The 23,724-nt window shown below is 27.4% G+C and overlaps 3 protein-coding genes across 7 annotated transcripts in view; 2 read left to right on the forward strand and 1 right to left on the reverse strand.

Moving 5' to 3' along the window:
• The window catches only part of LOC413246 (ras-related protein Rap1), a 50,243-nt gene extending 40,963 nt beyond the window's left edge, over nt 1–9,280 (forward strand). For 2 of the 5 annotated variants that reach the window (XM_006558816.3, XM_016913054.2), the window contains 3 exons: nt 2,403–2,684; nt 3,132–3,413; nt 4,854–5,538. In XM_006558816.3, the coding sequence (XP_006558879.1) occupies nt 2,502–2,684; nt 3,132–3,413; nt 4,854–4,943 (555 nt within the window). In that variant the 5' untranslated portion in view covers nt 2,403–2,501 and the 3' untranslated portion in view covers nt 4,944–5,538. Of the gene's footprint in view, nt 1–2,402; nt 2,685–3,131; nt 3,414–4,853; nt 5,539–6,455 lie in introns of those variants that run through there. The other 3 variants (XM_396692.7, XM_016913055.2, XM_016913053.2) reach the window with 2 other exon arrangements.
• Nucleotides 6,717–18,986, reverse strand: LOC413247 (carboxylesterase clade I, member 1). The gene is made up of 4 exons (XM_016912947.2): nt 17,094–18,986; nt 14,427–14,700; nt 9,126–9,235; nt 6,717–8,042 (listed from the first exon to the last, which is right to left on the reverse strand). Exons 1-4 carry the CDS (start codon nt 17,247–17,249, stop codon nt 6,717–6,719), a joined length of 1,866 nt encoding a protein of 621 aa, XP_016768436.1. The 5' UTR covers nt 17,250–18,986.
• Nucleotides 18,987–21,373: 2,387 nt separating this feature from the next.
• Nucleotides 21,374–23,724, forward strand: part of LOC413248 — a 55,009-nt gene continuing 52,658 nt past the window's right edge. The window contains exon 1 of the mRNA XM_026441717.1: nt 21,374–22,053. Within this exon, the coding sequence (XP_026297502.1) occupies nt 21,972–22,053 (82 nt within the window). The 5' untranslated portion in view covers nt 21,374–21,971. The remainder of the gene's footprint in view (nt 22,054–23,724) is intronic.

Here is a 23,724-nt window from a genome sequence, read left to right on the forward strand (position 1 = left end):
ACCTAAAATCAATGACGGATTGGTAGAAGGAAATTCGTGGCCACGGATTGGACGCATATCGTCGCCATGATGGCATCACTGGCCAATCCCCGTGTTCGCCTCGTTTTCCACAGCTTCTGCACTCGTGGCCGACTCTTTCCTTCTCTCTCCATTTCTCTTTTTTCCAAGTCTTTCTTTGTCTTTTCTGTCTCCCTTTGTTTTCATATTTCCTTGATTCTCTTCTTCTTTCTTTCTTTCTTCTGTTTAGCATTTTAAAGCTAGCGTTTTTTTTTTAGGATGATTCTTTTAGGATGAACTTGTTTTCTCTAGAATTTTCCCTAGATTTAGCATCCAATCAGATTTCTCTGGTTTTTTTTTGTCTAATGTCGTTGTAGTATATTTGCTTTTGATTTTATTATATTTTTTACTTTTTCAGTATAGTTTTAAAAAGTTTCGAATCTTTTCCAGTTATATTTCTTTATCTTCGATTTCGATAATCGCAAGATTCGATCGAATCTTGCAAAAATTTTTACTCGTTATAAACGTTTATTTAACTTACATATGTTAATTTCAAATCTAACCTAAGCAAAAACGAAACTTAACCTAAGTCGATACGAATTTAACCTAAAACAATTCAATTTTCGTTTGTGAGTGTAACCCAAACTTAATATAAATTTAATCAAAATGTAATTGAAGTTTAAACCAAATCTAAATTTATCCAAACTTAATTCAAGCTTAACAAAAACCTCGGATATGTATGGATTCACATTCTCGGAACTTTGACACCTAACCTAAATTTTATCCAAACATCAAATATAATTCATACCAGAGCCGACATTGTTTCCACTAGAAGTAATCCAACATAAAATCTTCCTTCCTAAGACAGTACGTAAAACGTGTTCCAATTCTCATTATGACGAGTCATTCACATTGCAACTCACCGAGTTTGTCTAGTTTTTAAGACAAATGGCGCATTGCGTGCACCGGACAGGCGCAGTGCGCTACCTAAACGATGAACCCAAGAAAGCACTCTTGACACGTGAATTTGAACCATGAATCTCTTCGATCGAACGTTAAATACCCTGAATTTTACTTGATTCCCAACTATATTGTTCTTTTTAAGTCAATAAAATTGACTGTTTTCAACGAACACTCGATTGTTGCTCAACTCAATCGATATATATCGATGTAACGTATATAAAGCATTTCGATAATCGATTTACCGATGCGAAGAAATTAGGGCGGCAGATTTAAAATATTTAAAAAAACATACATTTATTATGATCAATAAATATTCGTATATAAAGACAAAATATTGATCATTCTATTATTATAAAATGATTAAAATTTAAATAATTTTAAAATTAATAGAAAAATATATTACGTATAAATAAATATTTATTGTCAATTAATTTTTCATTGATCATTTTTCAAAATTTCAAATAATATTAGGAATATTTTCTTTTATTTATTCATATTTTTATTTAGCTCACCGATTTAAGAAGAAGAATAAACGAGATATAAAATGAAAATATTAAAATACAAAAGCTTGTAAAATATTTTTATTCTTTCTTTTTTTTTTTTTCCATCATAGAAAGAGACGATTTTTATTAATGTCACGAAGAAATGGGAGAGAGAATTAATTCGAAGTGATTTACAATAACTATTATCGTCTGTGTAGGAAGGGGAAACCGGAAATGCGACGTTATATTGTTCTGTGGCTCTATGAAAAAAGTGGGTGAACCCCTCGGGCAGGCCATCCTTCATTTACAAACAAAGGTTCAGGAAAAAGTTTTTGAAGCGAAGACAATGGGATCGTGGAAAAAGCACGCAGAACTCTCGATCCTCTTTTTCACCCCTTTCTCTCTCTCTCTCTTTATCTTTTTCCCCCCTATCATTCATCATGAATGAAATTTCGTAAATTCCATCTCTGAGAAATCTTACGTTTCGTAGAGAATGAAAATAATTTTACGGTTTTAATTTGGATTTCCAGTTACATATATTTTTTCAGCGTTGTATAAAAAGAATTGGATTTTCTGAGAAAACTTTCAATCCAGAAATCCATTTTATATATAATTTATAACACAAATATAATTTGAAAAATATATTATAAAAATCCTGGGTTTCTTTTCTTTTTTTTATATTTCATATTTTAAACGAAACAATTTTATCAAATATATAAAATGTTAGTTTTAAAAAATTTCAATGATATCAATTTCTAAAAAAAAATAAAAAAGAAGAAAGTGAAACGAAAATGAAAATGAAAAAAAAGAAAATGTAAGGAAATTTGAAGGAAAGTTATAAAAACTTTGGAATATATGTATAAGAAATTACAAAAGTTACTAAATGAAAAAGTGGAGAAAAAAAAAAAAAGTTGACAGGCGTAAAAGAGAAAGGAAGTAAAAGTACCCTTTTGTCATCAGCAGGTCTGGTGTAACTGAAAGCAAAGAGGAGCAAAACGTGGCGGATTCGGTGACCCCTCGGCTGTGACCAGAGGCGCACAGAGGAATTAGGGCAAGGAAATGCGTGAATATAAAATAGTAGTGTTGGGCAGTGGAGGTGTAGGCAAGTCCGCCCTCACTGTCCAGTTCGTGCAAGGAATCTTCGTGGAGAAGTACGATCCGACGATCGAGGACAGTTACCGCAAACAGGTCGAGGTCGACGGTCAACAATGTATGTTAGAAATCCTAGACACAGCCGGAACGGTGAGTTTTCTACTCTTCATATTCTTTACACTATCATTTTAGTCATTATTTCATCCATAAAAAACACTTATTAAAGAATGGTATAATTTAAATTGTACAATAAAATTACTTTGAAGATATTTTTTTTTGAAATTTCTTTTAAAACAGTTTTTGCTAATTTAATTTTACTATTATCTTATATAATAAAATATAAATAAATTCTAAATAATATTTTATTTTTCATAATATTATAAAAACATCTTAAGGAAAAACAGAATCTTGGAAAATTATAATCCTCCTCAAGATAACAAACAATCCAAAAGAAATTTCAATTTTATTCTCAATTAAACTTCTGAAATTAATGAAGAAGAATCTTTATTTTAAAAAAAATCATTTACTTTAAATAATTCACAAAAGATTGTTGTATTCTGAGATCATAAATTAACATCTCTCTGCTCTTCTTCACAGGAACAATTCACAGCTATGAGGGACCTTTACATGAAAAATGGGCAGGGATTTGTGTTAGTATATTCGATAACGGCGCAATCGACGTTCAACGACTTGCAAGATCTCAGGGAGCAGATTCTACGGGTGAAGGACACAGATGACGTGCCTATGGTGCTGGTGGGCAACAAGTGTGACTTGGAAGATGAGAGGGTAGTGGGCAAAGACCAGGGCGTCAATCTTGCCCGGCAATTTAATTGCGCATTCATGGAGACTTCTGCCAAAGCCAAAATTAATGTTAACGATGTGAGTAGTAGATGCGACGTGTACGTTAAATTTTTTTAGAATCTTTAAAATTCTAGGTGAAATACAAAATAACAGTAGTTGTCTGAACAGAGAACTGTGTGAGAGAACTATTGTTGATTTTGAATTAATACTATGTGCAGGAGTTCAAAACCGTTACAAAGGTTGAGATATTCTAATTAAATGTGGGAATGTGTAAGAATATGATTCACACAATATTATTTTCTAAAGTGTGTAAAACAATGCTTGAAAAACAAAAGAAAAAACTAAAAATTATGAGAATCATACTTATTTCCATTATTTTGATTAATTCAATGAAAAATAAAAAAAATAAAATGATTCTTAATTTTATATTAAAAACTTTCTCTTTATGACAAAATTTTAAAAATAATTTTGTCGAAATTTTGTCTTAGAAATTATTATATGAAATTATTTTAAAATCATTTCATTAATAAATTGATCCTTAAACTTTTAATGTTTCCTTTCTTCCTGAAGAAAGTCTAGAAAACTTTCTAAAGATTTCACACTAAATTATATTTCAATCAGTTCTGAATAACTTCTCCTCTCTTGAGAGGAGAATTTATATATTTGTTTATTTGATTATGAAATAACTTTCGTCCTATTTCATTGATCCAAAACTGTAATTTAATTATATAATTAGAAATATGATTCTTTTGGTTTCCTCCTCGAAATTCTAAATATATTATGTATGATTTTATTTGTTATAAATATAAAAAAAATGATTAATGATTAAAAAAAAAAGTAAATTTGAACTTAAATAAATAATTTTTTAAAGAGATTAATTAAATAAATGTTCATAGAATATTTGAAATAAATTTTTATTTACATTTGTATCTGCAAGTTGGAATTTAACAGAATTCAATACAGAATTTCTTTTTTATATCTTTCCACACTCATACCCACACACATTTGAAGCATTTTCATTTTATTCTATTATCAATTACATATGATTTTGATTTAATATGAATAAATTATTTTCAGAAATAGTAACTTTTTGTACTATCATCATAGCTAAAATAAACGCTAATTTTTATTTCATCAAAAAATATAAAAAAGATAAACAATTCATAAACAATAATTTCTGAAATAATTTACTTTGTATAAATTCCATTTATACATCTGTTGTGCAATTCGTTCTTATGCATAAAATCTAAATCTTTTTGAATTAGTTGAGTTGCTATAGGAATTTTTTTATTCACATTCATACTTATTAAATAACCAATTATTTTTCTTTCAATAAATCATAATAGTATTATATAATCAAATTCGAATTTAGCATTCAATCATTCTTAATGTTTAAAAAAAATCTATTATTATAATTATTATTAGCAAAATAGAAATAAAATTTTATTACAACAGCAATTCAAAGTCATTCATGATAATATATATATATCAATCAATAAAAACTTATTTCTGTTACAGATTTTCTATGACCTGGTACGACAAATAAACAAAAAATCGCCAGAGAAGAAGATGAAGCAGAAAAAGAAATCGCTGTGCCTACTTCTGTAAGGTAGATCTAGCAGAAGCCTGTACTCTCCTGCATGAATAAATTCACAGAAAAAAAGGAAATAAATTAACTAATAACCAAGCAACAAGTCCGGATACAACCAACGGATGATACAGGGGTTCAGGTGACCACGGAGAAAACTAAACCTAGCTGACAAGGAGGGGGCTGACAGAATTATAAATAAATAAACGAAAAAAAAGAAAAAAAAAAAAAAGAAAGACACATACCAGAAGAAGTCATAAAATATCAAGGAGAGGGGAAAAAAAAAGTATAGGGAAGATGAAGATTGACAATGAGAGGCAAAGAGAAAAGTATGAAAGAAGCAAAGAATGAAAAAGAAAGTTGGAAAAAATAGAACAGAGAATTAGAGAGAGAGAGAGAGAAAGGGGAGGATATAAACAGCGAGTAAAAGATATAAAAAAAAAAATAAAAAAATAAAAAAAAAAAAGGACTAATAATGTTGTACATACGTTGGTCCCGGGGTGGTTCGTGTGCACGCGCAAATACAGAGGCGCACAAAGAATTTTTAGTGTTAACGGAGACCCCGCGGCGTCGGTTATATCATTATAGTAGGAGTTTTGCATTAAAGAAAAAAAACAAGAAAAAAAAAAAAAGGAGAGACAAGAAAGAAGAACAAGATTGAATGAAGAATAAAATATGATTAAATAATGATTGTATATATATTTATATATTTATATAAAAATATATAAATGTATATATACGTATTTAGGAGAAAAGAATGAAAAAAAAAGAAAAAGAAAAATGTTTGGACGTGCGCGTGCGCAGGCCACCAGCCCCCATGCATCGCCCGCCGCGCACCTCTCTTATATATATATATGTATATATATATATTTTATATGTGTATATATATATATATATGTATATATATATATATATATATATAAGATTATATATATATATAAAATAATTATACATAGACGGTACACGTACACACAATGAAGAAAGAAACACACAGACAGACAGACATACACACGAATGATTATTATTACTATTATTATTATTATTATTAATTATTATTATCGAAGCATCAAAATATTCATAAGTTATCAATCGTTTGTTTCTCGAACAATATATGTTTTTTCTATATCTCTCCGTATTAAAGCAAATAATAAAAAATCTCTCAGTGAATGTTAAGAAAAAGATAAAAAAAAAAGACTAAACAAAGTGTAAAAAAGCCCAGGCTCTCTGGTTCTCCTCCTTCTCATCATTATTACATCCAAAACACCTCATTTTTTCCTCCTCTTTTTTTTATGATTTAAGTTCGCATTTAATAAACGATTTAATAAAATTTAATTTTTGCAAATAATAAATAATATTGTTCGAAGCGTACAAATTAATTAAGTTTGGAACTTTATGAATATATAATACCATTTGTCTTCTCAATTTCTCAATATCTCTTTTTTAATATGTCAATCAATCTTTTTTTTTTTTTTACTTCTATAATTTATATAAAATTTTAAGCGATATTCATTCGTCTATATTTTCTTATTTAGGTCTCTCTTTCGTGTATCCATCTGCTTGCTCCGAAGACGATTCAAGTTAATTAGGAACCACGATAATATAGCCAATTAAATATGAATTAAGCACAAAATGGAATTTTTATTGAAGCAAGAATAAATTGTATTACAATTCGCCATCTCAAGAAGTTAACAAACAAACCGGAAAATGCCCTGTATAAATATCTGTTTGTACAAAAGAAAGTGCAAAAAGTACATCCAAAGGAAATTATATTCATTATACCGTTAATTATAATTCTATGTATACCAAAACATTATGACAGAAAGAGCGAAACTACTAAAAACAAGCTCGTAAGAAGGTTTCCTCAATGCAATAGATTGGCTGGTTATGTTACAACAATTATTCCTTGCCTCTTCAAGAACCATCGGATAATATTCGTTCCAGAAAGCCAACGCTTTGTAATCAATCGCGTTGGAATTGCTCATATCGATGTTCCTATCGATAATCAAGATCCCAGGCTCTTCCTCGGTGTACGATTCCCATTTAACATTACTCAGGGATGGATTGCCAACCCTGGCGAAACTAGCCAACATCGTCATCATCACGTCAGCCATTTTTTTGTCAGCGAAGTGCCACTGAACAGGGCTGTTAACTAATAGGGGAAGCCCCCAGACAAATGGTAGCTCAAACATGTGGGGAACGCCAGCCCATTCGGGCACATCTTTAATGATAGATTGTGTCTTGGGCCTATAGTCGAATCTGTAAACGAATGCCAACTTCTCCTTGGATACCTTATCAGCTAAAAGAGTAAGCCCAGCTGCAAAATTTTTCTCCGTTTGCAAGTCCAAGTATCTGTCCCGAAGCACACCTTGATCCTTGCTCGGCGGATGAGGTTTATAAAAAAATAACACCGCCTCGGCGACCATTTCCGGCCTCAGGTCGCAGGTACTATTGTCTTCCGGGCTCTGGACCAATGACACAAATTCGTCGGTGATTAGCATCTCGAACTTGTTAAACGAAAGTTTACCATCCGCGTTCTCATTGCTTAGGGACTCTATGTAAGCCAATGCCTGTTCGTTGTTCGTATAACCGACGAGTAGAGGAACAGAATTCAAAGTGCCGCTGTCCAACGCATCTCTTGGATGCATAGATAGAAACGGTTCTGTGGAGTTATTGGTTGTATGATCAACAATAGGACCCCACGTTTCTATTTCCGAGGATTCACGGACCAGGATGTTCACGTCTACTCGGCGAAGGCACTCCATCAAAGCTGACGTGGGTTGTCGATAACAACCAAATTTCTCGGCGATGATATCGACCACCGGCAATTCCGTTTGCGGCGAACCCACAGAGCTTACCGCGTCTCCGCTCATGGCAATGGCCTTGGAGAATTTACCTCTGCTCAGAGGGCTAACCAGGTGCAAACCCACGCTTATGGCGCCCGAACTGTGGCCGTATATTATCACGTTGGACGGAGAACCACCAAAATTCTTGATCTTCTTCTGAATCCAGTCCAGTGCCGCTATTTGATCGAACATGCCATAATTACCTGGAGCCTCCGCGTCCGTGGTTGTGAAGAAACCAAGGATATTGAGACGATAAGCCACCGTGACCACCATGATCTGAAAGGAAAAAGAAAAAGATCGAATCGTTGTAGCGTGTTTAGAGATTAGAGATTACAAAGAGTTTTTTCGAGAAGATGAGCGAGAGGCAATATTGTTAATGGATAGGTTAAGAGTTTTCCAAGTTACATGTTCCTTCTTAGAGGGGGTTTTAGGATCTTTAACTGCGAAAGATTTATATTTTCTGAATCAATTTTTTTTTTTCCTTTCTTTCAACTTTCTGTAGACCAGATATTTGAAGAAAAATTGGAGCTTTGAGAGTTTAGGAACGTGTGAATGTTAAGTTACAAGTTATACGATTCATTCTGCTTTAAACAATATGTTAGATAGGAAGATGTTTATAAGGTAGATTATTAATATTGTCTATATAAGATTTTCTATTATAACGTCGTTTTTACATTGCTTTGTAAGACTATAAATGAATTAGTAGTGTTAGATATGTTCTTATAATATAGTTAGATTATGAGGTCTCTTGTATTACTGTATAATATATCGTTGTATGTTTCTATAACAATTTTTAAGAATCGTTAAACGTGTTCCCTCAACAATGAATTCAACGTTAATGTTTTCGTGGCCGTTGTTCCTGAATTAACATTTACAGCGTTACCTAAGGTATGCATCATAGATGGACCGATTGTCTCTGCGATTCCAAAGGTTAAATTTAACTTTTGGTTAGCCAAAAGCACGCAAGAAACATCCTAATTTCCTTCGATTTTCTGTCTTGACTTTCGTCGTTTAGCTCTTGATTGATCCACGATTTGAAATTCTTTTCCTTTATGTACAGAATGATATAAGGTCGAAACATCATTTGCTAATCATAAAAACGTCCTTCCAAATGTAAAAATAATAAAACCTAGCTTGTTAAAATGATATTTGCAAAATGTAAAAAAAAAATCACAGTCACATTTCCTTTTTTATTATAAATTAATTTAAATTTAGATTTTTTATTCTAGATAATTAAAAATATGTAATTTTACAACTGTTTGTTATATTTTTGATCATTTTTGGAATCGAATTATGTAATAAGAAGAAAATTATAATTTTAAAAACTTTTTAGAATCTAATCTATGTTAAGTAACTTACTTTATGTTTGTTAACGAAAAATGATGCATCCCATATAGCTGGAGTGCCGGTGTTAAAATCACCACCGTGAAACCACACCATTACAGGCCATCCATCGTCTGGTCTGTTACCTATAGGAATCAAAATCTACATAATATAAAATATTTACAACACAATGCGATTTACTTATTTAAATAATATTGAATGATAACGATTTACATTTCCAAACTTCTGTATAATTTAAAATTAAAAAGACTTAATGCGTTTCCCATTTTATTACTTGTTAATTGTAAACCATAGTTATTTATTATGATTTTATAAAATTCTTTTATTATTTATTGTTTCAAGAAGCAATTAACAAAGTGGGAGAAAGAGAATAGTTGTTAAAAGTTTATAATGATATTTCATGACATTTCTGAGGAATTAATGAGACAACGTTCACAAAATTCTGAAGATGTTGAAAAACGCGTGCGTAACATCACACAACTATGCATTCTCATTTTCATATTCAAAATTTGCATATCATCATTCTTCCAGCAATGATCTATTGTAAATGGTTACAATCATTATCAATGACCAAATTTTTAGAAAGTAATGAAGATTATTAATATTTAAAATAAGAAATAAAATTATAATATTATTGTAGAATAGAAGTTTATATTTAAAAGATACAAGAAATTGGACAATAATAGAATAAGTATAATTAAATATATAGCAATAATTCAAAAATATGATTGAAATAATTCAAATGATTGACTATATTAAAAATCTCTATTGAAGTCATTAATAAAAACTTGAAGAGAAATATTGAAGAACTTCATAAAATATTTAAAAGATCAAATTTCTAAAGAACTTATCTAATATTACAATTAATTCTCTCTACTCATATAATTATTAATATCAATTTCCTAATAACAGAAAATTAGAATCCCAAAATCAATATATTAAATCAACAATTCAAGTTCAAAAAAAAAAATCTATATTGGTAAAATATTAATTATGATGCATTCAATAATTATACATGTATATATGAAAAACTTTCATATATAATAGTATCAATTGAAGCCCATCTGGCTATCGTTTGAATAATTAATTTCGGTGATTTCTTCCAACTGTATAACATGTGGCGTGTGGTCGGTTTTTGAAGCGTGCCAAGGTCGAGGAAAATTCAGGCCATTGCTCGGTAGGATAAAACTTTAGATGATACGATAAGTATAAGTGGACGATAGAAGTTTGGAAGTTTGGCTTGGTCTTCGTTATCGTGCTCCCTATGATGGTGTCTGAATTGTCCAAGAATAACCTTTCTTCGGGATACAACTTTGCCACAACGATTCATTAGACGCTTATCGCGATTGCACATGGCACGAATCTTTTTCTAACAAAAGTCTACCAAGTCGGGTTAGTTGTTTGGACGAAAGAATTGATTATTAATTAGCTAAGCTTTAACTTTCGATTACTATAGATCAGAGAGAAGATTTATTTTATAAGAATGAATTTAAAATTTAATGATTTAAGAAGATAAAAACTACATAAGATGTAAGAGAATAGTGAAATTTCAACAGATTCATGGAAAATATTTGCATGTTTGTTTGGAAGAAGTGATTATGTAAATGTTTTTAAATAATTGTTTAAAAATTATACGTTAATTGTTCAGGTAAGTTGATAAAAAAATGAAATAAGAAAGAGAAGGATGTAAAACAAAAGATGCTGTAAACAGAAATGGTATAATATTGTTGAAAAATAAAAATACTTAAATAGTTTAATTATATAGTTTCTAAACATAAATCTATATCCTCAAATTTAAAAAAATATATAAAAAACATTCTACAAATGCAAAATATAAAGTTTAAAAATAAAGACATCATATAACTCAATTTTAAAGATTAATTTATATATTCAACATTTTATCTATAAAGTTTAATTAAGTATCTAAATATGATTTAAGATTTTCAAGTATTATCTAAACATATTAAAAAAACCAGCAATTTTATAACATTTATAAAATCTTGGTAATTTTTTTTATCTTAAAATTCCATAAAAATAGTAGCTTTAATAAAAAAAAAATAAATATAAAAATAAATAATGAATTTTAATTCTGATTCTAAATCTATTGAAAAATATTATTTATTGTATATCTTTCTTTGTTCAAAAGTTCATAAGAAATTAATTTATTTAACAAATTCATATAAAATCTTGGTTATTAAAAAAAAATAAAATAAAAAAAATATATATATCGATTTGAAAGATTTGATTGCAATGATGGCAGAAGGAGCAAAGGGTTAGGACACAGAGTGACGGGAATGGTTTCGTGACCGGCCTCAACAGTATCTTAACATCTCGACCAAGTCTAAAAGATCGCGTGCTATAACGTGCGCCAGTTACTGTTACTCTTGTTCCTTGTTTCTATATCGACCGGAGTTAGCTTTGTGGAATCGACACGATTTCCCGATTTACCGGTTGTCCCCTATCCAATTTTCTCTTTTTTTGAATCTACTATATTTACGTGATGTATATTTCTTGTACGTGTTTATTTCTTCTTAGAAATTTTACAGGGTGACTCGAAAACTATAATGTACTTTTTTATTTTAAGAAATAAAATATTACTTTAAAAAAATAGCTAATACAAATTCAGAAAAAATAAGTAGAATTATAACAAATTAAATTTTATAGAAAATAATCTGAAATTATTATTTTGGATGCTATGAAAGATCACAAATTGATTTGAATTGCATTGATTGATATTTTGTAATTGAAATTCTATAATAGATATATATATATATATATATATATTGTTAGGATTTATTATTTGATCCATTCTATATAATATTTTATAATATAGAAATTATATTAAGAGATCTCGGATTTTAAATATAAATTTTTTCTGTTATAAAAAAATACATAAATAAGTTTATCTCGATATTAATTACAAATTTAATTTTATATTTTGAATTTATATTAATTTACTTATTATATAAACCTAAAATTATTTTTCCAAATTTATATAAAATTATATAATATATAATTATAAAAATTTTATATAACCTAAAATTACTTTCTAAATTACTATTTGTTAGAATTTTTGAATAATCAAATTGAGGAATCTACATATGTGATTTAGTATGTTCCTAACCTTTTCATTTTGTAGATGGAAAGAATGAAATATTTCGTAAATTGACCCTTTTATTAGCAATAAGTACTATCATAAACCTGTCCTATATGATTGATCGATATGATTTACACTTCCATATATGTGTTTCCTTCTCGTTAATAAATCTTCATAACCAATCTTATAATTTTTATTTTCTACACCTACTATATATATCATCTATTATTTAAATGAAATTTTTCGTATCTTTATCAGTTTCTTGCAGTTACAATTTTCACTTTTCTTTTCTATGTTATAACGAAAATATATTAACAAAAAAAAACATATCTACGTCCTCGACCCATATTTATAAAAATATCAAAATGATAATCTCAGAAGCAAACTATATCAAGGATTTCCTTAAACTATACGAAATTATAGTGTTCAAATTTTCTAGCCTGATACTTATTCCATATTATACTTAATTTCGATAATGATTGTCGATATAATTCGTCAAAATATCGGAAGTATATATATATATAATATATATCACTTAGATCGTAATCTATTCCAAGTAAGTACTATTAATAAAAGAAAAATTCAATTTCTACTTATATTATTTATTTTTATACTGTAAAAATCTAAAGTTTGACAAGAATAAGACATAAAATGTAAATATAAATAAATACAAAATTTAAAAATTTAAAAATTTTTTAAAAAAGAATGATACTATTTTAAAAGAGGTTAGGTTACAGATTGCGACTTCTGAAAGTTCCACTTTGCGATTTACGAATATCATAGTAAATGTAATATTCGAAATTAGCTGAAAATGATGCTTGTAGCCGTTATTAGCCTAGTCCTTAACCGACATCCAAGAACTACAAGATTTACATACCGTCGACACGCAGGTCATTGCATTTATTGTCAATTGAGAAATTGAAACGGGAAAAATTCGATAAATCATGATAAATTTTTCATAAAATATTAAAAAAGAATATAATAAAATATACAATACAATAAACAAAAATTATAGTTAAAATATAATAATATTATTGCGCCAAAATATTGCAGAGAGCAAGAATATATTTTTTCTGAAATAAATAATAGGATTAGAAAGAGAGATGAAACAAGAGTATTTACTTTGATAGATTTGCTGATTTTAACTATAGCTATAACTGGCTATAACTGAAATCTAGAATATATATATATATATAGAATATATATTTATAAGAATTCTATAATATTAATAAATTCTTTTATTTTTTTATTTAAATAAGAAACATTTAATCTTTTAATCAAAAATGTTACTTTTATAATTAATTATTAAATAACCTCAAATGTAAGACAATTTGCATTAGTTCAATTTCGACAATTCAGCTTATTATAAACTAAATTATGTATATACATACAATGTTATTAATTTTCCACGTGAACTTGATAAAGAACAGAAATAATTTTCTTCAGTCCTTGACGATGTTCTAATCATAAGTTTTTCTTCGACACGAGGCATTCATCGAGTCACACCATCTTTTTGTACGATATGTTGATAGATTAAGAAATAAATGGATGTAGATAATTATTGTCATTGCATGTTGTTCGCACGAAAAAAAAACGATCACGTGTCGAATATCAAAAATCTCAGATTTTGTCTATATTAACAACACGTTGTATTACGATTACGTGCAACTTTAAGTTGAACAAAATGACGAACATGATTTGCTTCTTAGTTAATAATGTTACTTGCTGGTTAATGAGGATAAGTACTGATTGTTTGAAATGAAAAGTGAAGTAAATTGATTGTCTTTCAGTTTGTTAAACATGTTAAAAATTTATAACTTTTATATAGTATATAATATTGAAATTATTTAAGAAGCATAAATCAAATTTTTTTTAATTGAAATTGATTATTAAAATAAATAATTGGAAATAATTTATGATGGTAAGAAATTTTAAATAAAATAGTTTTTATTGGAAATTAAATTAAAATTAAGATTGTAAATAAGTAATTAAAGATGTAGTGATTTTTATAAGAATATTTTTTTAAAAATAATTACACTATAAATCTTGATTTACGATTTATTTTTATATTATTCCTTTTATTAATTTTATTTTATATTTTTAAGAAGAAATTATTTTATTTCCAAAAAACTTTATAGTAACTAAATTACTAAGTAATTACTCTAGTAACTAGATTACTAGATAGTAATTTTATAGAAACTATTGGTAATTTTACTTACCATCAGGAGTGTAGATATTCAAATACAGACAATCTTCGCTAACTCCAGGATCAACTTGATCAGGTGGTAACAATCTTTTATAAATTTTTTCATGGAGCTTCAAACGATTTGTCATTTGCTGGCAGGATGATGCAAATTGTGTTGCATTTCGTATACCGCTCCATGATGGGAGCGGTTCGGTAACAGGAATAGTGAAACGTAATTTTCCTAATGGTGGCTGAGCATAAGGTATTCCTAAATATTGTATCACCTTCTGAGTAACACTTAAAAATACCTGGAATATAAACGAAGAAATAATTTTTAATTTGCTTTGAAAAAAAAATTAAGTTTACTATTTTTATATTTTTAAAAAGACAATTTTTTAAATATCCAAAATTAGAACAATTGACAAATAAAAATCTCTTTATGAAAAAAATGATATTAGATATTCAAACTTTTGTCAAATAATTGTTTTAAGAATAAGAAAAAGAAGATAATTCGCGTTATTTCACATTAATTATCGATATTATGACTTTTAAGAAAAAGCTGAATACTTCTTGACGAAACATGAATTTACATGTGACAAATTATTCTTCCATATGTAGTGAAAAATAATAGTCTGCAATCAAAACTTCAAACTACTTAAACTTAACATCAGGTTCGAGCACAATACAATCGTGGATTCATTTTTTAAAGGTAATCAAAATTACATTACTCATAGTTCACGTAACTTGTGATTTTTATCGAAGCTATATTACGATTTCTTATCGCATAAAATAAAATTGCAAAGATTGATACTTTTATGGAAAATTCTTAACTTAATTTCAAATTTAATTTTTATATGAATATATCTTAAGTTTATAGTCACGATACTATCGTTACTTTAATATAAATTAATTTTTTTTTATATTTTCTTTTTACACATTACTTTTGAAAAATGTATACATCAATCATAATTCTATTAATTAAAATGATTTTTTTTTGAATTGATAAGTAGATAATTTGAATTAATGAAACAATTATATGCAGAACAAATGCTAACCTAATCTAATTGATTATTTCTGATAAATCGAATATAGTTGTCGAATATAGTTGATTATACTGTATAATAAGAGATATATTTAATTAATCCAAATATATTTACTAATTAAAAGATATTAAAAAGGTAAAATTATTTATAAAATATTCTATTTAAAAAAATAAACGTAAATTTAGTACTAGTTTGGAATATATAATTACTCGTAAAAAATAATAGTTTTTTAGGAAGGAAGGAATATGCGATTGCGTGAGATTGAAATATCATAGGTTCAAGAAACTTTTTCTTCTGTTTTCCTGAGATTTCATAAGTGCAGAAATTTCGCAAAAATGAAAAGGGAAAAGGTAAAAAATAGTGTAGTATTAAAATTCATAAATGTTAAAAATTAGTATTCATTGTGCATATTATCTACATATATTTAGTTGAAACAATTGAAACTTACGGTGCTCGCATGTAATTGTTTCTCATGCGGTTAAAATGCCAAATACTTATTCAAATGCAGATTTTTCACTTTAACGTTTCTATATGGCACAATGATATATGAATTTCCGTCATATGAAGCTCGTTTGTTATGCAAAAATGATGTATATTAAAAAAAGGCAGTAATATAAATTGTAATTTATCAGATTTTATTATAGAAAATTTTTCAGATAAAAATTTAAGAATGCTTAAGAAATATTTTTAAAATTTTTAAATTCTAAGAAAATAAATTATCATAAAATCCTAAAATAAAATCCGCCTAGATTTCTGATTTTTAAAATTTAAAAAATTGTTTAAATTTAAGAAATTTAAAATCTAAAAATCTCATCTTTTCAATAATAATAATATTTAATTCTCGATTTAATTCTTTAATCTAAACTTTATAATAAACATTCCCATTTAAATAAAGAATTATTTAATCAAAAATTTTTTCAAAGAAAAATAAAAGATAAAGGATTTCTTTCAATCTCTTCTCTAATACGAATATGAATATAATTATATATAATATCTTCAATAAAAAAAAAATATAAAATTTGAAAAAGATTATAATATTTTATCTTTAATTAATAAATAACTTTCCATTTTCTAGCAAATACGTCAACTTAAATTATTTATACAAATAAAGCTTGACATTTGTATAAGTTTAATTCGGTTTCAGATTTATTTAATTCAATCCATTGAATCACATGGGAAAATACGTATGTATGATAATTTTCTATTTTCTCGTGAATAACAAAATTGACAATTGAATCTCGAAGGAATTCGTATAAAAAAGATATCAACTTATTATTAAATCCTCTTATTTAAACTATTTTATAAAGACAACAAAATACTTCCAAAAAAAAAAAAAAAAAAAAAAAAAAAGAAGAGAGAAACATAATGTGCAATTTGATAGTTTTGTATTTACAATGAAGAAATCGCATGCTTGTCCTACATTATTAGAAACATAGACAACTTGTCCAATTATACATCATTACTATTACAAAATTTCAATGACGCAGCAGACATAGCTTTCTGGTTGGCGATTGTCACGAATCTGCCAACAAATATTTCAATCAGATTTATACATGAATACACTTTCTGCTCTGTTAACACACAATGTATCAATGTTACAGGAACGGGAGGAAGAAAATCACATGTACGGAGTCTAGATCAGAATAAAATCGTCGCACCTCCTTGCCAACGACTGTTCCCTGCTCGGAGATCTTGACCACAGGTTGTTCACGGCCCAATCCCTGTCTTGCATGGGTCCTCTGAGAATTGATGACCGGTAACACGGCAAAAAATCGCGGGAACAACGCGAAAAACAGCCACGCGGGACACCTCATTCTGCAGACTGACTGATTTGCCACGGAAACAATCGGCGGCTTTACTCTGGGGTCTCAGTTCAACCCTTGCGTGACTTCATTCGACCACCCGCGGCCAGTTTCTCCTCCTCAGCCTCGAGACCTGCGCTCTTTCACTTGCGGCTTTCTTGCGTCGTTCAAAGTCGCGTGTTAGCCATGGGTTTCACCCCTTATTGTTACAACATTTGATGTTTGGGGTGTTTCGATGTTTTATGTTTGTAGAAAGGATTTGAATTTAGGAAAAGAATTAGATTAGTATGTGAATTTGTTTAGATTGATTCATCTTTTGGGCTATGAAAGGATTAACATTTGTAGATGTGATAAATGTTATTCCTAAAAAGTTAATATTATAATTTTAATTTGCACTTGTAATCTAAATTAATAATTGATTAGTCATAATCTAAAATTAATCGAGCTAACTCATTGGATAATCATGTTAGGCGGTAAGAATAGATTTGTGTACTTTATGGTTATACTGAATAGATTGGATGTTGATTTGGAATAGACTGAGATAATTTAGGAATAGATTATCATGAACAGAAATTGATTCTGTTTATTTTTAGATTGAGTGTTAAACTAGCATGTAGGAATAGCATATGCAAATTTAATTTCATTGGTTTATTTTTAAAGTATTAAAAAAATAGATTAGTGTGTTGAATTTTGGAACAGAATATAGGATGTAAGAAATTGAATATGCTAAATAATATTTTTTTGTTACTTTTTGTGTATTTTTACAAAGATAATTATACCGATAATGTCTTTCAGAAGAAATTCAATTAAGTCAGCCCATATTGGAAAATATATTTCATGTTTATTAATGTTTTACGTGATAATATGTACATATTAATATCAATGCTTAAACATGCAAAAGCTGCATGAAATATTAACTTGAAATCAATTTTTATATTTATAATTCTTTAATAAAAAAAAAAAAAATCAAATCAAATTTCATAAAACTATGCAAAATTTATTTGTATGTAAGAATGTGTACGAAATGTTTATCGTAATTAAAAAAGCACAAAAATCAATGATATGTTGAATGAAAAGAGAAAGAATATAACAATTTTCATAAAATATTTGTCGCTGAATCATGCCATGTTCATTTAACTTCAATTCGATTTGTAATACACAAAAAGGATTTCCAATATTCTTTAATTTTCTTAAGTGAAACTTTAAGAATAGAATCGTTATTTTCAGACACAAATTGTTAAAATGGATAAGAGAAAGGAAAAGGGATGAAGAATAGAAAAAGTATGGATAAAGTAATATGATCGAAAAGATAGCTATTAGCGTGACCGCAAAAATCAAAAGAACGAAGAGATAATGAGCGAGGGCATTAAGTAATATGCGCATCTAACATAGGTGAAAGGTGATATTATAGTTTGAATTGATGGCATCCAATTAAACCGATGAATTTAGGGTTGCAAGTGAGTCAAAGGTATGGAAAGAATAGACTATCGAACGTGACCTAAAATTTTATTATTAACCCTCTATAATGCCGTATGTTTTTCCATATCTATTTATCTAGATTTATTAAGTTTTTCAAATTACGTATCCATATCTTTTCTATCAATTTCATATATCTTTTTTTACTTTTTTATTTTTGTTATTTTCTATATTGTATTTTGTTATAATAATTATTATCAGATATCAAACTATTGATTCATATCCATTTTATTTTATGGATTTTAATTTCTATAAACTTTTTTCTGATTGTTTAAAAAATGTTTTAATAAAATGAGATATTACTATTAATAATGATATAATTATATATATAGTTTAAAAATAAAATAATATATTTTTCCATTATTTTTATTATAATTTTGTGACATTTAATCTTAATCACAAACATGATATGATTAAGTTATTATTTCTACATTATTTAATTTCTGCTTATCTGAAAATGAATCAGAAAGATTAATGTTATCCATTATAGAAATATTAACAGAAATATTGCGATTAACAATATTTTTGAAAAATGATTTTTCCATCTTGATGAAACAAATCGACATGTATGTATGAATAGTAATTTTGTGAATATATTCATTAAGTGTCCTTGAAAATCGATATCAAGGGTCTTTCGCCTTTGTAGCGCGGTAACACGCTATCATTAAGATGCAATTTTCGCGTTACTGTGAAAAACTAATGTGATCTTGAACTTGATTTTTGTTTAAAATTCTTCGTTTACTTAAAAAAGTAATTATTTATACAAAAATTACAATTATTTAGTTTATTTATTGCTAATAAATTCATATATACGTTTCCAAATTGCAATGATTTTTTTACATGAATTTTGGATTTATATTTAAACAATATTAACAATGTTTATAGAAGTGGAATTTCTTAGATTTTTTGATATTGTTAATTATTAAATATTTTATTAGTTCTATACAGTTTTTGTTAATTTGAATTTCGAATTTTAAATTTTAATCATATATATGACTAAAGAAACTCAATATTATTGAGCTTTGATTTGTTGAGAATTTATGAGTTATCAACTATAGATTGTAGAAAGTGAAGATTATTGACTTGTACTTAAAAGCTTGAAATCGATCATGTTTGATTTTGAAAAAATTCAAAATATTTATCTTTGAAATTCGTAATTTGAAAATTTTTTATTTTTGAATCTTAAAATCTAATATTGTTATATTTAAATATTGTTTAAAAATAAATATAAATAGCAATGACAAATTATTCAATTAAAAAAAATTATTTCTTTATTTTTAATTAATTTTAATAGACAAAGAAATTTTATCATTCATTTTTTTTAATAAAAATTATTTAGTTCATATTTGAGATCGTTGCGCCACATGTTATATTAATGAAGTTTTTGTCAATCCCTTATGGTAAAAAGATCTCAGTGCACAATCGGTAACGAAGATGTATTCTTCAAAAATATCTCGACTCTTTGAGAAATATTCAAATATATTAAAAGAAAATTATTAAAATTTATTATTATTTTCATAAATATATATATTAATAATTTAAAATAAAACTTTTATATTTTGGATAATATTAAATATATGAATTGATAATACCAGAATATTATTACCAGAATAAAAAAAGATTTTATAAAATATCATTATATGTTAGATTGCATTTGAATTCAACTTTATATAATATTATTTTTAAATTATGAGCATCATGTTGAAATTTTCTAATTTCTCTCGCACATGCGCATTCGGCGAAAATCTACAGTGGGGGAATAGACTTTAAACTCAGTGGGGGAAAATTACTGTTAGTCCATATACATCTTTTATTCGAATGTTTCGTATGTGTTTTCATATTCGTAGTTCAATATAAGTATTTATTTATTTAAAAATAAGGTTATATATAATAATCGTTAAATAAATGTATATTGATATATATAATTATATATCAATATATATATATATATATATATATATATATATATATATATATATATATATAATTGATATATGTAATATATTTTATAATATATTTGTAAATCCTACATTCAATTTATTCGATTACTAATAATAGTAGTTTTCAATATTGTCAATTAAAATATCAATAAAAACGTATGCAAAATAATTTTTATAATTGAATATTCTTATATTCAATAATATATAATTATAATCTTTTATATTTTTTAAATACGATTAAATATTTTTTGTTATAGAATTGTTTATTTCGTTCGTTTCAATGAGATGTTAAAAAATTCATAATTATAAAAAATTGATTAAATAGCCATTATGACGTCATTTTGTCCAGAATATTTAGCGATTATTTTTTCATTACGAGATTTATTTGATTTCAACAGAATATAGATAGAATTCATAAAATATAGATTTTCTATCAAATACACAATTACGTATTTTTCCAAATTTTATTTATTTATTTTCTTTTATTTCTTCCAAAATCACGATTATTCTAAAATTATTCAGATCGATTAACTCATAGAACTTCCACGCGAGCGACATCTTCTCTTTCGAATCTTAACGCATCAACTATGTAATTTCATATATAAATATAAATACGTTTTTCAATAATTTCAGTTATGTATCACACGAAAAAACACACAAATCGAAAAAAGACGGAAAATAAAAAATAGTAGCATCGGCCAGTTGAGCCAGGCAGGCATCGGTCTACCGTGAAGGGTTAAAAATACATATTCGATGGTCCTAATTCAATGACCGGCCAGCGTACGGCGATTTACATGAACGGTGCTCGCCTCCGTCGAGGACAGTCGTTGCATTGAGCGACTCGCCGGCGACTAGAGCGGAGGAACGCGCGAGAGAGCAAGCAAACGGTTTAGTGTATGGGTTGGTGGCGGCTGTTTGCCGATTCGTTGACTTGCCGGCACGGTCGGTCGGCTCGAGTCGAATGCTGCCACTCTCTCAGTCTGTCTCGCGACCGCGTGCCAAGGGGATGTCATTTCTTCTCTCCCTTCTGTGAACCTAATTAACCAATTGACCAATCGTGTTTTATTTGTTTCTCACGATTATTTATAGTTTTTTTGCGATATTGATGTATAACGGATAAATCGGTAGCGCGCGCACGCGAAATGTGACGTATGTTCAATGGATCGACACTCGGGATAGCACTGGTAAAGACGATTCTGTGTTATCTTCCTTCTGTTCTTCCTACTTTTTTCCATGGACCAGTGACAACAAGAAAGAATTGTTTGACGCTTTTGTGTGATTGTTTGCGGGAAAAATCGAACGGATTTGATGTGACGAGATGGGCAGCGAGGCGGACACGGAGACCACGGCTGCCAACGCCGTGGATTCGGATGGATCCGTTAGTTGGGAGGATTTTTTCGGTAAGTTAATTCGATACAATATTTTTACTTTATGTTTCTAGAAAAGCTAGAGTTAGTTTATATGCATCTTATATACGTAAACACGAATATAATTCGTTTTATCTTCGCGAAGACAATGCCTTATATATTCTTATGTTGATGTTATTTCGTAGATGAGACTTTTGAAATTGAAATAAAACAATAGAAAATATCAAAGATTATGTTTTTAGATTGTTTTTTCAATGTTATTTCTTAAAGTTATAAATAAACAATAGTTTTCAGATTTCTACGATGTAGTTCGATGTTGATTTCGCGCCAGTTTTTTACCACGAACACGTGTATAGTTATTATTAGGTTATATGTACATATTATTATAGAAAACAATAAACATTGCAGATAGAATGTGCATCTTTTATTAAAGAAACATAATATTTTTAATTGAATTTCATACAATAAAGATGAAAATGACATATTTTGTCACTTTGTATCGATGATAATTCACGAACGGTAGCAAAAAGAAAGCGCCAATCATGACGCTTGTAAACGATCGTCGCATGTTTATTGTCTCTAATGCAATCGCGCGTCTTGTTTCGAGTGGATAATTCGTCTCATTGTCGGAATGAGGGTAATGTGATATGATACATATATACAGAATGCATAATAAAAGAAAAATATTAATTCTTGAATACATTTTAACAATCTTAAATGTATGAGAAATCGTAGTTTAAATTGTAAAATTTATTTAGAATAGTTAATTAAAATGATATTATATCGAATAACAATGTACATTAAATTGAAATATTTTTTTTCTATAATATAAAGAATTCAATATGATTCAGAATTTATCTTTCTTAAGATTTAAAAATAATAGAATTAGTGATAACATTAGAGATAATAATAGATATAATAAAATAACTTTTAATATAAAAATAACAAATATAAATTTTACTACTTGATTTCAGGATCAAAAACGTATATAAGTCACTTATCTATTGCATTTTTCTTTTTTTATACTTTTTTCAAAACTTTGATATACGTTTTAATTATCTTTAATCTTAAAAAATATCTTTGTTGCTAAAACGAAAAAATGATTCAATTCTTGGAATTTCTTTAAGAATAAGAATAAGATATAATAGATAAATTAAAATTTTCTTTTTATAAAATGTTTGTTAATTTGAAACTAGTAAATATAAGATACCAATTTATATTATTAATGGATTCATATATTTCGAATATATGAAATATTTAATTTTTTCTTATATCTTCTCATTAAAAGTAAAATTTATTGTTGATTACAATTCTTACAAATTATTGTAAAACGAAAAAAATAATTGAGCATCGACTTCTTCGAATCGTAAAATCAGAATACTTCATATCGATAACAGCTATTGCGGACATCGATATTATCAATAAAAATGACAAATATTAGTTCGATAAATTTAATAGCGATTCTTAAATTGATATATTCATTTTATTATCATTTAAAAAATAAAAAAGGGGGAAATTTGTTTAACAAAAATATGAATTAAAATTTTTTATCTTTCAATTATATTTATTTTAAAAATCTATTTATAAATCTAAAATATAATCTAATTTATTCATTAAAATGAATTTATATAATTTTAAGTAATCTCGAAAAAATCTCTTGAAACTGGTAATTTATAATAGATTTTTGTTTCTTTTTTTTTATTT

Source organism: Apis mellifera, linkage group LG7 (assembly GCF_003254395.2).
Source record: "Apis mellifera strain DH4 linkage group LG7, Amel_HAv3.1, whole genome shotgun sequence".
NCBI classification, from domain to species: domain Eukaryota; kingdom Metazoa; phylum Arthropoda; class Insecta; order Hymenoptera; family Apidae; genus Apis; species Apis mellifera.